Raw genomic sequence first — 15756 nt, 5'->3', positions numbered from 1 at the left:
GTTGGGGCTAGCTGGCCATGTGATATTGAAACAACTGGCTTTGTCTCTGCACATCACCGAGTGTGACACCCTTATCACCCTCCACACCTAACACACTGATGTCACCCAGTGTCTAGACACCAGACAGAAGCTTTACAGCATAGGAGACATAAAATGTTCAACCGTCTATGTGTTGGACATCACTGATACATCAAAGACACCACTCCCCTAAAAAAAAAGCATGGGTAAAGTCCTTGGGCAACACCTCCCCAATCAATGCTGGACCCTACAAGACTCAAAAGTCATGTGGCCACGACACAGGAAGAAACATGGTGTGTGTGAGGGATGCTGTCAGCGCAGGGTGAATCTAGAGGAAATAAAGTGAACCAAACACAACCCTTTACTGAAAACAGAAACTATGTATCTGTCAAATGTATGGGGTGGTGGCAAACTGGCTGCTGGTCCCTCAGAGGCTCTGTGGCTCCCTTGTTTCATTAACCTGCTTACTCTCTCTCTATTTACTGCTGTTTCCCAGACTTGATTTGGACACCAGACCTGTTTGAGGCTGGCTACTGCAAGCATTTCCCATCATCTGCAGGAAAGACACCTATTTATCTTATGGCTGGGAATGGAGTTGAACGTTCTGGCTCTACCACGAGACGGCTATTTCATACCCTGTTAATCCCTAATGCAGTAACTACAATATCGTTTCCACTTTCAAAAGAGGTGCTTTTTTTTTCTTCCTTTTTTTAATATGTGGCCTAAGTACTCAAATAAAGAACATCATTCTAATGAGGACGAGTCCCCAGATGTAACCTCGTTACAGCCACTGCCGAGCCAGTGCTGCCTTCCTCGATTGAAGGCAGCTAATGGAGAAGTGAGACACTGGGTTCTTTCCAGGCAGCACAGACAGATCAGCAAAATGTTCACAACCGAAAATGACAGTCAGAGGGAACGGACTGGCATTTCTACCCAGGCTTGGTCCAGGCCAGGAACCACCTTTCATCCCAGAATGATGGATTCTATAAACAGCAGGGCCAGGGCCAGCCTGCTACTGCACCAGCCACCTCAATACCAGACCCATTCACTGACCCCAAAGGGCAAGGGGTATCTTAAGATCAGAGCGGGGGGCCCTGCTGTGGAATGCTATCTCACCAGCATAACAGCCATTATTGTCGACAACAGAGCAACTGAGACTATTCATAAGTCACCCTCAAGATCAGGCCTGCTGAAGTTACTTTACAGGGGCTTGGGAGTGGGGGGCGGGTTGGAGAGGGTCACATGACCCTTGCCTCAGTGCTCACCAATGCTTCTGGCACCTTTGCCACAGACGTAGGTAATTCTTCCCGGAGGGGATGTGGCCTTATGGTCTTGGAAGTGCCACAGAGTATGGACTATGGGAGGTTAACTGAAGATGAGGCTACAGTCTGGCTACCGTGGGGAGACTGATCACCCATGACTTCTGGTGTTGGGGCCACTTTGGGGTGACCTAGACTCATTTTAAAAAATCCCTCACCCTTGTTCTGCCAGTAAATCCAATAAATTCTTCGGTTTCCCCCAAGTTCATAGAATTGTGCTTCTGTCTGTCATTGATTCTCTATCTGGGGAGAGAAAGCAGCTGTTTAAAGCTACCCATAAAAGGGCTCGGCAATAATCCAGGCACCAGGAAGCAAATAACCAGTTTGTCCAGGGCTGGGAAAAATACTGACCTGGGACATGATACCCATCCAGTCACTCTCTGAGGACATCACCACGGACTGCTTCTCAACACACTCTGTCATGACCTTGTATTTCCCAGCCTTTATCTGTGACCTGAACCCCGGGCTGCTTCCACCTAGGCCGCTGCCCTCAAACTGGGTCTGCCTCCACTGTTGCCTCCACCTTCCACACAGGGCCTTGGGGTTCTCCCAGTGACCATCAAAACCCTATCAAAGGTTTGTGTAGGGATGGTTCTGATGCTAAGGTTCTGTTCTTGATCTGTCATTAAAGAAGCCGTGGGCCAATTGCTGGGTGAGAAGAAGAGGACTTCCGGGTCCTCACAGGCAAGAGACAGATGCAAGGAGAAAGAGAGAGAGAGAGAGAGAGAGAGAGAGAGAGAGAGAGACAGAGACAGAGAGACAGAGAGACAGAGACAGAGACAGAGACAGAGACAGAGACAGAGACAGAGACAGAGCACACTATGCTTCTGAGGGAGATCTTGGTGCTCCGTTAGGGATGTTTAGCTGGGACTAGATATAAAGTTGAGGGCAGGTAGAGAAGCATGGAGGTATGAGTATTGATAAGTGCATGCTTCCCCAGGTGGGGGAGAGTAGTGCCCAGCAATTATGCCAAAAGGCAAGTTGAAATGGAACAACTGTGTGTGTCTGTGTTTTTTATCCATGGATTCAAGGGCAGCTGGGTGGGGGCTGGTAACGTGGTCTGCTCCCAGAACTTAGGCAGGGTAGTAAAAGCTACACATAGCAGGTTTGCTTCCTTGTGAGACTGGGGACCACACACCCTTCTTTGCACCCCTGCATCCCTCAGTATTTGTCGCAATGCTAGTGGGTGGCAAGCGCCCAGTGAGTGGCTGAAGGATGGACCACAAGTGCTCAGTAGCATGGGCTGAGCTGACCTGAAAACCTAAGGTCACACTGAGTGCCAAGAACAGCAGTTAAGCTTAAAGCCAAGAACGTTCAGCCTTCTCCAGACCCAGCTCAGGGGCTTCAGAACGTTCTCTGAAGGCCCGACCTCTCCATCTATGAAACAGGTGTGATGACATGTGTTCTACACGCGTGCTTTTAGGAGAACCAGGCAAAGCCAGGATGCTTTGTTCACAGGAGGTTTGTAAAGTCGTGACTGTCCTCACACTGAGGGCACACCTCCGGTCTCTCCCGGGATCCAGCAGCAACGGAATGAGGAGCTGGAGAATGGAGAGTGAATTAGGCTACAAGATGTCCCAGAGGTCAGAGGAGAGGGGAGATCACACACAAAGCAACATGTCAGTATCTGGGGCCTGAGAAAAGGGCCATAAGCAAGCTTGGGAAAGACTCTTCCAGAACAGCTCTCTAGCTGATGGGATCTGACAGGTGTGAATGTGACTACTGGAATTCTTAAGGCATAGTGACCTTTAGAACAACCTCATCCCCCTTCCCTGGGCAATATCAGATCGGCAGACGGGAGTCAGCTTGGGGGCAGGACCCACTTCCAACCCGCTGAAGCGATATGCTGACACCTCTGTCCCCTTCCCTCTCCTCCTGCCAGCTTCTGTCATCCCTGGAAGCTTATTGAGCAGGCTTCTCCTTGGCTCCCAGACAAGACAGCTGATAGAGAACTAGCAGCTAGCCAGCTTCAAAAGCTGCTGCTCGCACCCTGTGCCCAGCGGAGGAAATCGATGTGCGGAGGCCCCAGCCCCTGAGAACAAAAGGAGCCAGAACCCAGCTTTCTTTCAGCTTGCTGGAAGTTTTCCTGGCCTCGGGGAAGGCTTATAGCGAGTAATATGTTAAACGATAGACCCAGATGTCTTTATCATGCCCTTGGATGGAGGAAGCCCTCTGGGATAGTAAAGAATTCACAGCTCTAAAGCCTTGGCTGTCCATCCAGCAGGAGGGTAGCTGGAGGGGATTAGGGCTTGGGGGACGCAGGTGCTAGTCACAGGACCTGCCTGGCGAATCCACGGAGCAAAAGCAGATTCCACACAGTAGAGTCTAGTACATAACGCCACAGCAGCTGGTGGAGGTGACCCACTGGGCTTCCCAGCCCTGCTCCAGATCACAACTATCATAGCAATACCACTGAGGAAGTACGGGTTGCTGATATTGCCTTTCTTCTGGGCTATTTAAAATTCCACAACCACGGAAAGGCAATTCATTCAACAAGAAGGAGCCCATTCCCATGAATAAGAGAGACACACTTAACTCCAATTGCATGGAGTACCGTCTTCTGAGGACCGGTGTGCCAGAGGGTGTAGGGGAAGTGGTCGTTTCCAGTGCTGGTGGGAATGTCATTTGACAGTCACTCAAGAACATTGTCTAGCAAGACTTAAAACTCTCACACCCAGCAAGCAATTCCTGGTCCAAATTGCTCATGTGCCCAAGAAGAACTGTATGAGGCCACTTAGCGAAACAGTAATTATAGTCCCCAAAGTCTGGAAGGCTTCTAAACATCAAGGGACCTGCTTCGGCATCTAAATAGAGGACTCTTGATAGAACCGTTTCGATTCTATCACACAGAATAACAGATTCAGCTTAGCAGGTGATATCAGGTGATAAACTAGAAGACAAGATGCCAACTGTTTGCAACAATCCCCAACTTCCAGGAATTTATTCTACACTCCCCTAGGTTACCAAAGCGCATTCGGGACTCCTGGGGACACTGAGCCCTAATGCTCAGCCTTCCAAACCTCTTGGCACTGTTGAGCGTCACATGCAAACATGGCCACCTATGAGTCCATGGCAGAGAACACACATCCCTCGTTCTCTATAGACACCACACAGGCTCACCAAAGTAGGTATGTGCCTGGTATTTGTTATCTGGTTCAGTAGCTTTCAATAGTCTCTCTCTCTCTCTCTCTCTCTCTCTCTCTCTCTCTCTCTCTCTCTCTCTCTCTCTCTCTCCAAAAGCCAGACACAAAGGCAGTGTCCTTGGCCAAGGCACTGCCATGACGGCCTCTCAGTCCCAGCACCCACAGGACTGTTCATAGCCAGCCGGGAGGTCATAGAAGGCCCTTCCTGGTTTACATGTGTCCCCCTCCTCTGGATTCGAGGGACTAGGCTGTAGTCTGCAAAGCTGAGCACCACAAATAACTCCCAACATAAATATGGCCTAAAAATAGCCATAAATCATTCTCATTCCATCTGGTGACAATTCTAATTTATAACAAGAGGGAGGAAAATGAATACGGTGGCTTTTTTTTCCCTAGGCTTCCGAGCTACTGCTGAGGACGAATTCCACCCTGCTGTTACTTACAACCAGGAGTTCCTGATTTACGTATTACTAAAGATGAAATATACCGTGGGCCTCCGGGCACGGGGGCTGCTTGCTGAGGTTTCGTGTGAATTCCTGCAGGCTCTCTATGTCCCTGCATAAGCAGCTGCCTTTCTTTTGGTCCCCACCCAAGCTCTCTCTCTGTCTACCTAGTCCTCCTTTGTGGGGTGATAAGAGCTCCAGACAGTAAGCCCCACCTCTCTGGGCTCCCTGCAAGAAGAGCTAACGCTATGTATGAGCAGGACCCTGGTCACAATCCTGGAGATGGTTCCTTCCAGCAGCACGTTCGGGTAATCTGCACATTAATGTTCCATGCAGTCAATTAAAGCACACTGCACACGAGGCAGAGGAGAGGGAACTGGAATTTCTCATACCGTGGCTTTTCTTATTCATCACCATAAAACAATTCTTATTGGTATATTAAAAAAAAAAAAAAGCACACACACATAAAACGAAAGTTATCTCTCTCCATGGGGTAATATAATAAAAGCCATTTGATGCTATTTTTGGCAGCCATAAAGGCACATAATTAATATAGGGGAAAAAAATCTCCGTGACAAAGTGTGTCATGATAAAACGTCAGTGCCCAAGGGCAACCCTCAGAACTCAAGTGGGCTCATGGTCCTCGCTGTCACTGAGACATGCCGGGCACTTGCCATGACAGAAGCTGTGGGGATACCTGTCTTTGACCTCCCTGAAATGGCAGCTGGATCATGGAAGGCTTCTGATATCTTACCCATGGTAGCAGTGGCCACATCCCTTTGGGGGTGGCAGGTAAGACTTTTGGTTGGACTAGTAAGAAATGTTGAAGAGCGGGTACTGGGTAATCAGCAGGTCCTATGGGACACCTGGTCGGGGGCCTCTGAAGGGAAGGGTCCTCTCTAAGGCTGCCCATGCCTTGGAGCCAGAATACCAAGGTTGCCTCCAGGAAAACAAAAACTGAGGTTGTTCAACATACTATACCCTTTCTGCAGACCCCTCTTCACACCGGCACCATAGAAGCTTTGCTCTCCAGAGAACCTAACACATCGTCTTTAACCTCTGTTGAAGCTGAAACACCCACACGGAGATAGACTACTGGTTAGCCCAGGAGGAGCTGCTCAGCCCTGAAGGTCATTACCAGCTGGCTGAAGCACCTTGCAAGACTACTGCCTCATGATGACACCCACACCCCAATGCACCCAGAAACACATCCATGGTAAACACAGTAGAGGAACCTGCAGGCACCTTGCCAATCCCCACCCACACACCAGTGACACCCTCAGTAGAGCACTTTGACCATTGTCGGTTCCGTAGAAAAGGGAGGAGAAACTCTGGGCTAAGAGAGCAGAAGCCAATACCGACAGCAGGGACTTGGCAAACCAGATTTCTTTTGACAGTAGTGACTGGCATCAGGTCGCTTGCAAGCGAGTCCAGATTCTCCGTGGTGGCCCCGAAATGCTGTGTGGGGGGACAGGAGAGCCTTTTTTTGCCCTTTACCTCAACTCCCTGGACTTTGAGCTTCATGTGGTCCTCTCTGGTCGTTTTCCCATCTTTCCTCTTCTTCCAGCAGTAACCGTCTTTCCTGTACTTCACTTTCTTCCTGTTATAGAGTATCATGGAGCCATTCTGCGGTCTGCAAACAACAAAGGGTTAAGTTACCCAGAGAACTGAGCAGAAGGGAAATTTATGAAGAAAGATACCACAGACCAGTAAAAGTCTCTACAGAAAAAGCAATATCCCACATTTGCTGGGACGTAATTTTTCACCTTTTACTGCGGCTCCCCGGATTAACCGTGTTTTATGAGCAGCCAAAATTTGCTTGTGGATTTGGTACCTAATGAATTAAATGTGTCAATGATAGGCTTAAAAAACAACCCCTTAGTAATTTCCACAAACTAATCAGGATATATGGTGTGGGCGCCCTGAGCTCGGTAGCAAAAAGGAAGAAAAACTGAGAAGGGGGAGGGGGAGAGCAAAAAGAGCCCAGGGTGTTGTGGCAGCCTGCAATATCTTATCTCTTGTAGAAGGATTTTCTACACATCTTTTAATCCATCACCCAGCATTAGGGAATAAATAAGTTTAACGCAGACGCTAGATGACTACTTTAAGAACAGGCCAATGGAAGCTCTGGGTGCTGAGGCCAACCTCTCTTGATTCATTGTGCCCGTTTAGATACTGCTGGATGCAGCGGAGCATCGGGATCCTCCTTCCCTGGCAAGCACGGCACCCGGCTGCTCCCCATCTGCGCTTCAGCCCTCAGAGGTCTCAGATAACACCAGGAGCCCTCATCTATTCTGTCCACGGGCCAAGGTAGCTTAGGAAAATGGCAGCCCGTTTTCTAAATGCCAAGAGCAGGATGGATATTCCTTTGACGTTTAAGATGAGCAAGCAGAGCTGAGGACATGGCTCAGTCAATAAAGTATTTGCCATGTAATATGTTTGGATCCCTAGCACCCATGTAACCAGCTGGGCGGAGTGCTAGATCCCAGGACTTCAGGGGTGGAGTCAGGAAGAGCAGATGTTCACGGTTATTCTTGGCTACACAGTGTGTTCAGTGCTAGACTGGGCCATACAAGACCCCGGTGCCATAGCCGTATATTTTGAATAGGAATCCACAAAGAAAGAGAGAGCTGAGAGCCTCCGACTGCTGACAGCAGGTGCTATGGTAAGCCATTCCCAGAATAAAGTCGCTGCAGGTGCAGATATGGGCAGATTCAGCCCTGAAGCCAGTGTGCACACCCAGTGGCCGGCTATGTCCAACCTGCACCTGACCACTGGGCACGGAAAGGCTTGCCATGATGTGTGTGTATATGCATGTGTGCGTGTGCCTGTGTTGGAGCCAAGGGCACTCCATCCTGCTCTGAGCCAAATCTTCATCTGCTGCGCAGCAGTGGATTATGGATGTACTTTGGCTTGTCTGCTTCTCCACTGTGGTAGAGGTGGGGAGAGGAAACAGCCAATCCTTCCTCCTGCCCCTTGGGGAGAGCCCTCCCACTGCCAGCTTGGCTTTTTCTGCTGCACAATGGGTTGTTTCAACATCGGGCAGGACATTGGCTATGGATGGCTTAATCTTCCATTGTCTAGAGGGTGACAGCCCTCCAGGGTGATTGTAGCTAATTGTGGTTCCTACCCAGCCCAGCTGTGCCACCCGGCAGACTAAAAAGAAATTCCATGGGAGACTACAGTGCGGTGCCTTCCTACATCGAGCTGCTCACTGATTAGGCACAACTGCTTTGTTTCCTCCCTCAGCCTGTACCAACTGAAACGACTGCAGGAAAAAGCTCCACAGGCTTGTCAGGACGCTGTCACCTGACCATACCTATCAGAGCCAAGAGTCTGCACTGGAAACTCCCACAATGGGTCTCCATCTCTTCATGGGAGCAAGCTTACTGAGAGGGGAGGGATTGTGTTGGTCTCTCCAGCTGCAGTTGCTCTAGCCACTTGCACTGCACCCTCAGACCACGGGGAACCCTCGCAGTCCCTTGAACACCTAGCAAAAGGTCCTCAAACGCAAGCGCCCATCCTTAAAGCCACTGGCTGGGAGGGGTTGGGGTGTAAAGGGGTATGTCCAGGCAAGAAAATGGACTCTGTGTCCCTGTCCTCTCACAGGACATACATGGAAACATGGCAGGCTCACCCTGATGAAACAAAAGAAAGCAAAACTACCTTCTGAAGAAGACCTCAGAGTAAACCACCATTTCTAGGGACCAAGAAATGGCCTGTGCTTGTCCCAACCCTGCCATTGTCAAGGATTACCAGTATTGTACCTGTATTGCAAATGGTCCCCAGAAAGAGGACTCCCTCAAACTCTGTCAGGTACAGTTTTTGTAACTCATCTTCTGTCAACCTCAGCTTAAGTTTCTGAGAGTGGCCCTGTCCATCCCTGTCACTTAAGCAGGACACCATCCCCAGGGGAGCTTCAGTGTTCAGCTAAAATGACCCCAATGAATGGAATCCTCAGCCCAATTCACAGGGAAGAGAAGCTGCTGTCTGTGATGTGGAGGCTTCACCATGGTCCCAGGTCCTGGCATGGCTCCCGCTAGAGAAGGAGCCATATGCCTTACAACACAACATCTGAGAGGCCACGCTGTCATCCTGATGCAAGATAGCAAGCCCGAGCCTGTGGGAAGGGGTCCCAAGAAGGAGGTGGGCTTTAGGGTGGAGAAGGACTAGGTCACAGGAGCTGACACAGTGGAGCTCCATTTACTACCTGACCACTTCTGCAGGGCAGGGAGACAGGAATGCAGATACAGATGGAGGGTAGGGAATGCGTAGCCAGCAACCTAACCCTGTCCAGCCATCTGTGTCCTTGTCATTCACATGTACCTGCTGCTGGCCAGGGATGGGGGTGGGGGGGAATAGCATATCTACATTCACCTGTCATTTGCATACTCTCTCACATGCATACCAACTCTGTGAGGGAGGCACTGCCGGCATTCTCCAGACAACCAGTCTTTTATGCTGCAGTGCCTGGTGAGTATCTGAGGATGCCAGAGTCGGCACAAGGCTGCTAGGTGAGACTAAATCCTGGTCTGCTCTCCTGGCTGGGATCAGTAAAGTCTCAAATCAACCTTAGCACAACACCAGGTGTCCGGAGGGTGGAGGCCGGACTTCCTCTCTTATAGAAAAGTGAAGCCTGAGCTATCGATCCTATTTTTCTATAGCATCTGGATGTAACTCTAGAGCTGTTCCTATGATTGGGGTAAATCTGGGGGTGTCCCAGGCATACAGCTGTGTCTGGAGAAACTCAGGCTATCCCAGACTTGTCCTCCCACAGCTAAGATAACTGGGGTGTCCAGGGTTTTTCCTTCTGTTACTTGGGTAACTCTGGGTTTGTCCCAGGCTTCCTTTCCTGAGATGGATAACTCTAGAGCTATCCCAGGCTCCACCCCCAAGCTAAGGTAACTCTGGCTGCTCTATCTGGTCCTCACACTCCTGCTCTGGAGTCAATGGAGACCTACTGAGGAACAAGCCCTTTATTTACATCAATCCTTTGCCTCTGTCACCTCCACACTCCCTACTGCAGCTTCTTGGGATCTTGAGCTAGGATTCTAAACTTTCCTTTCAGGATTTCCTTCTGGGACATCTAAGCCAAGGCAGACAGTCTGAGAGCCTTGGGGAAGCTCCCCAGTGCCGCTGCACTGGTTCACAGAGCTACAGCAGAGAATGTGGCCATGGGGAGCTTTGTTCTAAGCAGGAAGCCTCTATCTAAGAAACCCTTTCATCTAAGGAACTAACAGTTATGAGAATCAGTTACATTCTGCACGGTGGAGGAAAAAGAAAACTCCTTCGACTACAGGAAATCTTCACAAATTATAACAATGTAGATAATGCAGATACGTGTGCTATAGGGTGATGAGTGCATTGGAGTGTGGGCAGACGGATAGAAAGATGAGAGAGACTGGACAGTATAGCAGTTTGAAGAAGAAGGTCCCCAGTAGGCTCAGATGTCTGTCCACTTGGTCTCCCATTGCTGGGGCTGTTTGTGTAGGGTTAGGGGGTGTGGTCTCTCTGAAGAAAGCTGGGTTGAACTTTGAGGCTTCAAAGCTATGCAGCACTCCCTGTTCGCTTTCTCTACTCCCTGCTTGTGGCTCACGCTATGAGCCCTTAGCTTCTGTCCGAGCTACCACTGCTGCTACCTGTGGCCTTCCTTCCTTCATGGCTGACTCTAACCCTTGGGGACTGTAAGCCAAACAGAACTTCCTCCTACAAGTCACTCTGGCCCTGGAGTTTTATTACAACAGAAAACAAATGTAAATAGATGATAGACAGACAGACAGACAGACAGACAGACAGATGGATTCATAGATGGATGGATGGATAGATAGATAGATAGATAGATAGATATGAAAGATAGATACTGTCTACAATAAAAAGAAAAACTTAAAGAAAATTTTAATACAGGAAAGAATTGAATAAGAAAGTGATCCAATCTAAAGACAACTGCAAAATCTAAAAGTTTTAGAAGCAGGTTTTGATGTGTACGAAAATATAGCATGTCTTGGCTAGGATGAAATAAGGTCCTAAAATGTGAACCTTCCCTTGAGTTAATTTCTGGCAAGGAGACCACCATTAGGATTTTTTTTTAAACCTAGAACATTGTTTTATAAAGTTACTTAGTGGGTCGCAGAGACGGCTCAGTGGTTTAAAATGCTTACAGTGTTTTCGGAAGACCCCTATACAGTTCCCAGGACCCACATGGTAGCTCACAAACACCTGTAACTCAAGTTCCAGGACATCCGACACACTCTTCTGACCTCCTGCATATATACAATGAGCAGACATATACTCTCACACATGCATACACATAAAAATACAGTAAGTATATTTATGTCACTTACAAGACATGAATATCAAGAAGAACCAGATAAACCCCCGCTAAAGAGGCTGAGAGACAGGTGTGGTGGTGCAGGCTGTAATCCATGCTATTTGGAGAGGCTGGGGCAGGAAGATCGGAAGTTCAAGATTTGCTTAAGCTACAAGTCTGTGAGGGAAGGCACCATCATTTTAACATGTAATATTAAGATCACTGGAGAGGAACTAGAAAAAGATACCTCTGAGGGTTATCCCTCCCCCACTGACACATCACCTCTAAGCAGACCACTGACTTTCCTCAGACTGGATAAAACCGTAATACTGGACAAGAAAATATAGGTGGACTCCTTTATTACCAAAGGGAACAACACTTTTCTAACCATGATTCAAAACTCAGTGATAACCCCTGTGAGCTGGCTCCATCAGATTACATCAAGCAAAGGCGTTAGATGTCTTTCCCAGCCGGCTGCTCCACTCCCACCTGGCCAGCAATGCTGAGGTGATCCGGTTTCCTCTCCCCCACCCCCGCGGCTCTGTCTTTCGGATGGAAGCCACCCTAGTGGGTGTGTGGTCGTTTTAATTTGCATTTCCCTAATGACTACTGGTGCTAGCCATCTTTTCATGTCCTTATTAGCTATTCGTAGAATTTCTTTGGTAAATTCTATTTAAATCTTTAGCCCATTTTCAATTAAATTGCTAGATTTTTGAGTTGCTGCCGGAGCTCCTTATATAAAGTCCTAATGGAAATACTTTACCACCAAGCCCATGATTTGAGGGGTTTTTTTTTTTCTTAACTTTTGTTAAAATCGAGGTTATCAGTTTTCTCTCTTAACTAATACTATTAGGGATGAAGGGACTTGTTATCTAGTCCGAGGTCATAAAAAGTCCTGTTTTCTTCTAAGAGTTTTATATTTTTAGCTCTTTCGTTAGGTGTGGAGTGTACTTTATAATACTGTTTGGTGCTGGTGATGCAAGGGTCTACGCTGACTTCTGCCATGCAGATATTTGATTATCTCACGGCCATCTTTCAGACTGAAAATGTCTATCCCGCCTCCCCACCCATCCACTGAACATGTGAAAATAAACTAAACATAAACACATAAAGGGTTTTATTCTTGAACCTCAAGCCCCGCCCTGTTCTCCACCTTTATGCCAATCATTTTGACAGCTGCAGTTCTGACATCAAGGACGGACCCAAGTCTTCCAACCACAGCCCCCTTCACAGCTGTTTTTGGCTATTCCAAGACCTTCATGTTCCCATACCCATTTTATGGTTAACTTGACAATTTTAGGAATGAGGAGAAGTACTGAAGGTTTTTTCTTTGTTTTAGGTTGATTTGTTTTTTTTTTTTAGATGTGTTGATGCAGTGGCCACAGAGGCCAGAAGAGGGCACTGAATCCCCTGGAACTGGAGTTACACACAGTTAGGCCCCTGGGGTGAGTACTGGGAACAGAACCCTGGTCCTCTGCAGGAGTAGCAAGTGTTCTTAAGTCTCTCCACCCCCTGGGGTAGAGAATATGATTGAATCAGGAAGTCAGTTTGGAGAGAGAGGCTGTCCTGATAGTGCTGTGTGTTTCTGCCACGTCCAATGACTGTGGCTTTTAATTCCATTAACATGGAATGGTCTCTCCAACTATGTGAGTCTGTGCTCTCCCTGAGTAAAATTTTAGAGTTCGCAATGTACAGGCATTAAACGCCAACTCTTGCTATCCATGTGGGTATATAGGTGTATATGTATATGGTAAGTATATATGTGTGTTACTTGTGTACAAGACATATGCATATCTCTATGTAATATATATATGGTGTACATGTATCACATACATACATATATACGGAATTTGTGTGACAATATGAATCTCGAACACTGTCTCACTATTTAGAATTATGACTAACTTGAACTGATTATTGTAGTGCAGAAGTGTTTTTTAAAAGGTACCTTATCATTTAGAGATGCAGATTAAAGTATTTACTGATGAAATTGTACATCTGAGCTATACTTCACAGTAATAATGTCAGTGGGTGGGAGGGCTGGAGATGTCAGGAGACCAGGCTGACTAAGCACTGACCGCAGCTGAAGGTGGGTCTGGGATGGGGAAGCCTGTAGCTGCTCTGTCTACACTTGTAAATGTTTGCCATGTCCCACAGGGATGGCGACTGTCATGGGATTTGGAGTGGAATCACCTTGGGCCCTTCTTTACATGTCTTGAATAAACACCTCCGCTTCCTTGTTGCAGAGAACCTGACGTAAGCAAGATGTCTGGCATCTGCCCAGCATATAATGTACATGCCTGTGACTATTCCTAGTTGCAGGCTTGGTCCTTTTTTGTGGGTTCTCCCTCAACAGCAATGGTGGGAAGATTGAGAGAGTATGGCAATGATGCATCATGGAAGTGCAGCTGGACACCCATTATGAAAAGAACTATCCCTAAATAATGAGGCTTATTGCCTTAGGAAGGAAGGAAGGAAGGAAGAAGAAGAAGAAGAAGAAGAAGAGGAGGAGGAGGAGGAGGAGGAGGAGGAGGAGGAGGAGGAGGAGGAGGAGGAGGAAGGTGATCAAAGGGAGGCTATGTCCATGAGAGGTTTTGTATATACATGCAAGGTAGAGACTTAGGGAATAATCGGGAATTGAATCCAACACTAACTTCAACCTCAAAACTGAAGTCTTTGGCTGAGGAGCTGCTCAGTAAGTAAAGTGCTTACCTGAAAGCCCGAGGACCTGAGTTCAATCCCCAGCATTCATGTAAAAAAAAACAGATGTGATGGACGATTGATAAAGACAGAAGAGACCACTCAGCATGGACCTCTGGCCTCTATGCCCATACATTTATACGTGTGTGTGTGTGTGTGTGTGTGTGTGTGTGTGTGTGCCCACACTGATATCCAATATCCAGACTCCTTTTCCAATCTCCAACCTTAGACCGAAGTCAGTGCATCCTACACAGCTCAGGTTCATGACTCTCTGAGAACTCTCGTTTTCTCTGTGATCATTTGCAAAATCTCAAAACAAACAAACAAACAAACAAACACCATCAGTTTTGCCCCCACACACAGTGAAACCCAACTGCTGCTGAGGGTACCGTTCTTTTGTGGGACAGCCTGTACCACACAGCCCTCCCAGCAGCCTGCTGCACGACTCTGAGTGACAGCAATCAGTTCTCACTGCACTGCATATGTAAAGTCTGTCTCTTACTTTTCCCTTAAAGCAACACATTCTTGCACATAGTAGAACTCCGAACAACATCCAGGTGGCTTCTACTCATGATAAGCGTTCCCCTTTCTCCAGCTAAACCCCAGACAAATCTTAGCGGCTCTGTCCTCTCCTGTGTCTTTGCCTTTGGTCCTGTCCTTCCTGCCAGAGGCATGGAGGCAGACCTAGTACAGGAAAATGCAGCCTGTGCATTTCCAACCGCCGGCAAGCGGTGACCCCATGAGTAAAGCAGGTCCCCATGACGGGCCCCAGACTGCAATACCATTCTCAAGGCCAGCGCTAAATCTCTGCTCCAGAGGGCAGTTAGAAAATGGAAAGTGTAGCCCTTAATTGAGGCAGACGTACTTTATGTACCTGGGCCTCTCCTGATCTTTTCACCATGAATAGCTTGATTTACATGCGCCATTAGAAGCAGGTGGCCTGGACCAAAATGTCAATGCTAACCATGACAATAAGGAGAGCTGTCACTGACTAAGCATTTGTCTGGTTCTAGAGGCCAGTGAAACCTTTCCACCAACTCCCATCTTAATCCTTCAGTTACTTCAGGTTGGTGTCAGACTCCTCAGTGAGGAGACACGGAGGAGCCCACAGAGGGACAGAAATGGTCCCAGAGTCACACAGCTGATAAGGTGAGGGCCAGGGACATAAAATGGGCATTGCACTTCTCTGTGGGGCCCAGCTAGTAACCCCCAGCTACTCATTCTTCCTTTCCCACCAAGACACTTTCTGGTAGGTGTGACACACCCATGGAGAAGTGCCTCACACAAAGCAACAGGAAAGGCTGTCTGAGCCTGACAAAAATTGGTCCCGTGGTTCTTCCCAGTTGTAGCATGGATAGGAAAAAAGTCTGGTTAAAGGACGTCTCCCCTGCTTATCTCGTCCGCACACAGTCCCGGGGAGAGCCATGATGAATGGCTGGCACACACAGCAAGGTTGATAGAGCACCAGATGTAACCCCAAGAAGCCATGGAGACAGCTCAGATCTCACAGGACATGGAGCTGGTTTATTAGCCCACAGCTAGGCGTCTTCTCCCTGGCTTGTTTATAGGGACCTCATGATTTGGGGGAGTGGGCAACCAAAAGCAAGCAGTCTGGTCACTGCCATCCGTCATGATCACCCCAGGATGTCTGTAGAATGATGGGCAAGGGGGAGTCATGAGGTCTGGCCCAGACTGCAATCCACCAGATATGAAAACCAATTGCTTTCTCTAATAAATTTCTAACAGAATCCATAGAAATAACAAGGCCAAGGAGAAGGGAACGCCAATTTGCTTGATTTGATTAGCTCCTTCTTGGGCGGTCCAGC

At 48.0% G+C, this 15756-nt stretch overlaps 1 protein-coding gene across 12 annotated transcripts in view; it reads right to left on the bottom strand.

Moving 5' to 3' along the window:
* Window positions 1–15756, bottom strand: part of Camta1 (calmodulin binding transcription activator 1) — an 837099-nt gene that overhangs the window by 412494 nt on the left and 408849 nt on the right. For all 12 annotated transcript variants that reach the window (XM_076933681.1, XM_076933680.1, XM_034503401.2 and 9 more), the window contains one exon: window positions 6421–6556. In XM_076933681.1, coding sequence (XP_076789796.1) covers window positions 6421–6556 — 136 coding nt within the window. The remainder of the gene's footprint in view (window positions 1–6420; window positions 6557–15756) is intronic.

Source organism: Arvicanthis niloticus, chromosome 5 (assembly GCF_011762505.2).
Source record: "Arvicanthis niloticus isolate mArvNil1 chromosome 5, mArvNil1.pat.X, whole genome shotgun sequence".
NCBI lineage: Eukaryota > Metazoa > Chordata > Mammalia > Rodentia > Muridae > Arvicanthis > Arvicanthis niloticus.
This window is presented reverse-complemented; position numbering and strand designations above follow the sequence as displayed.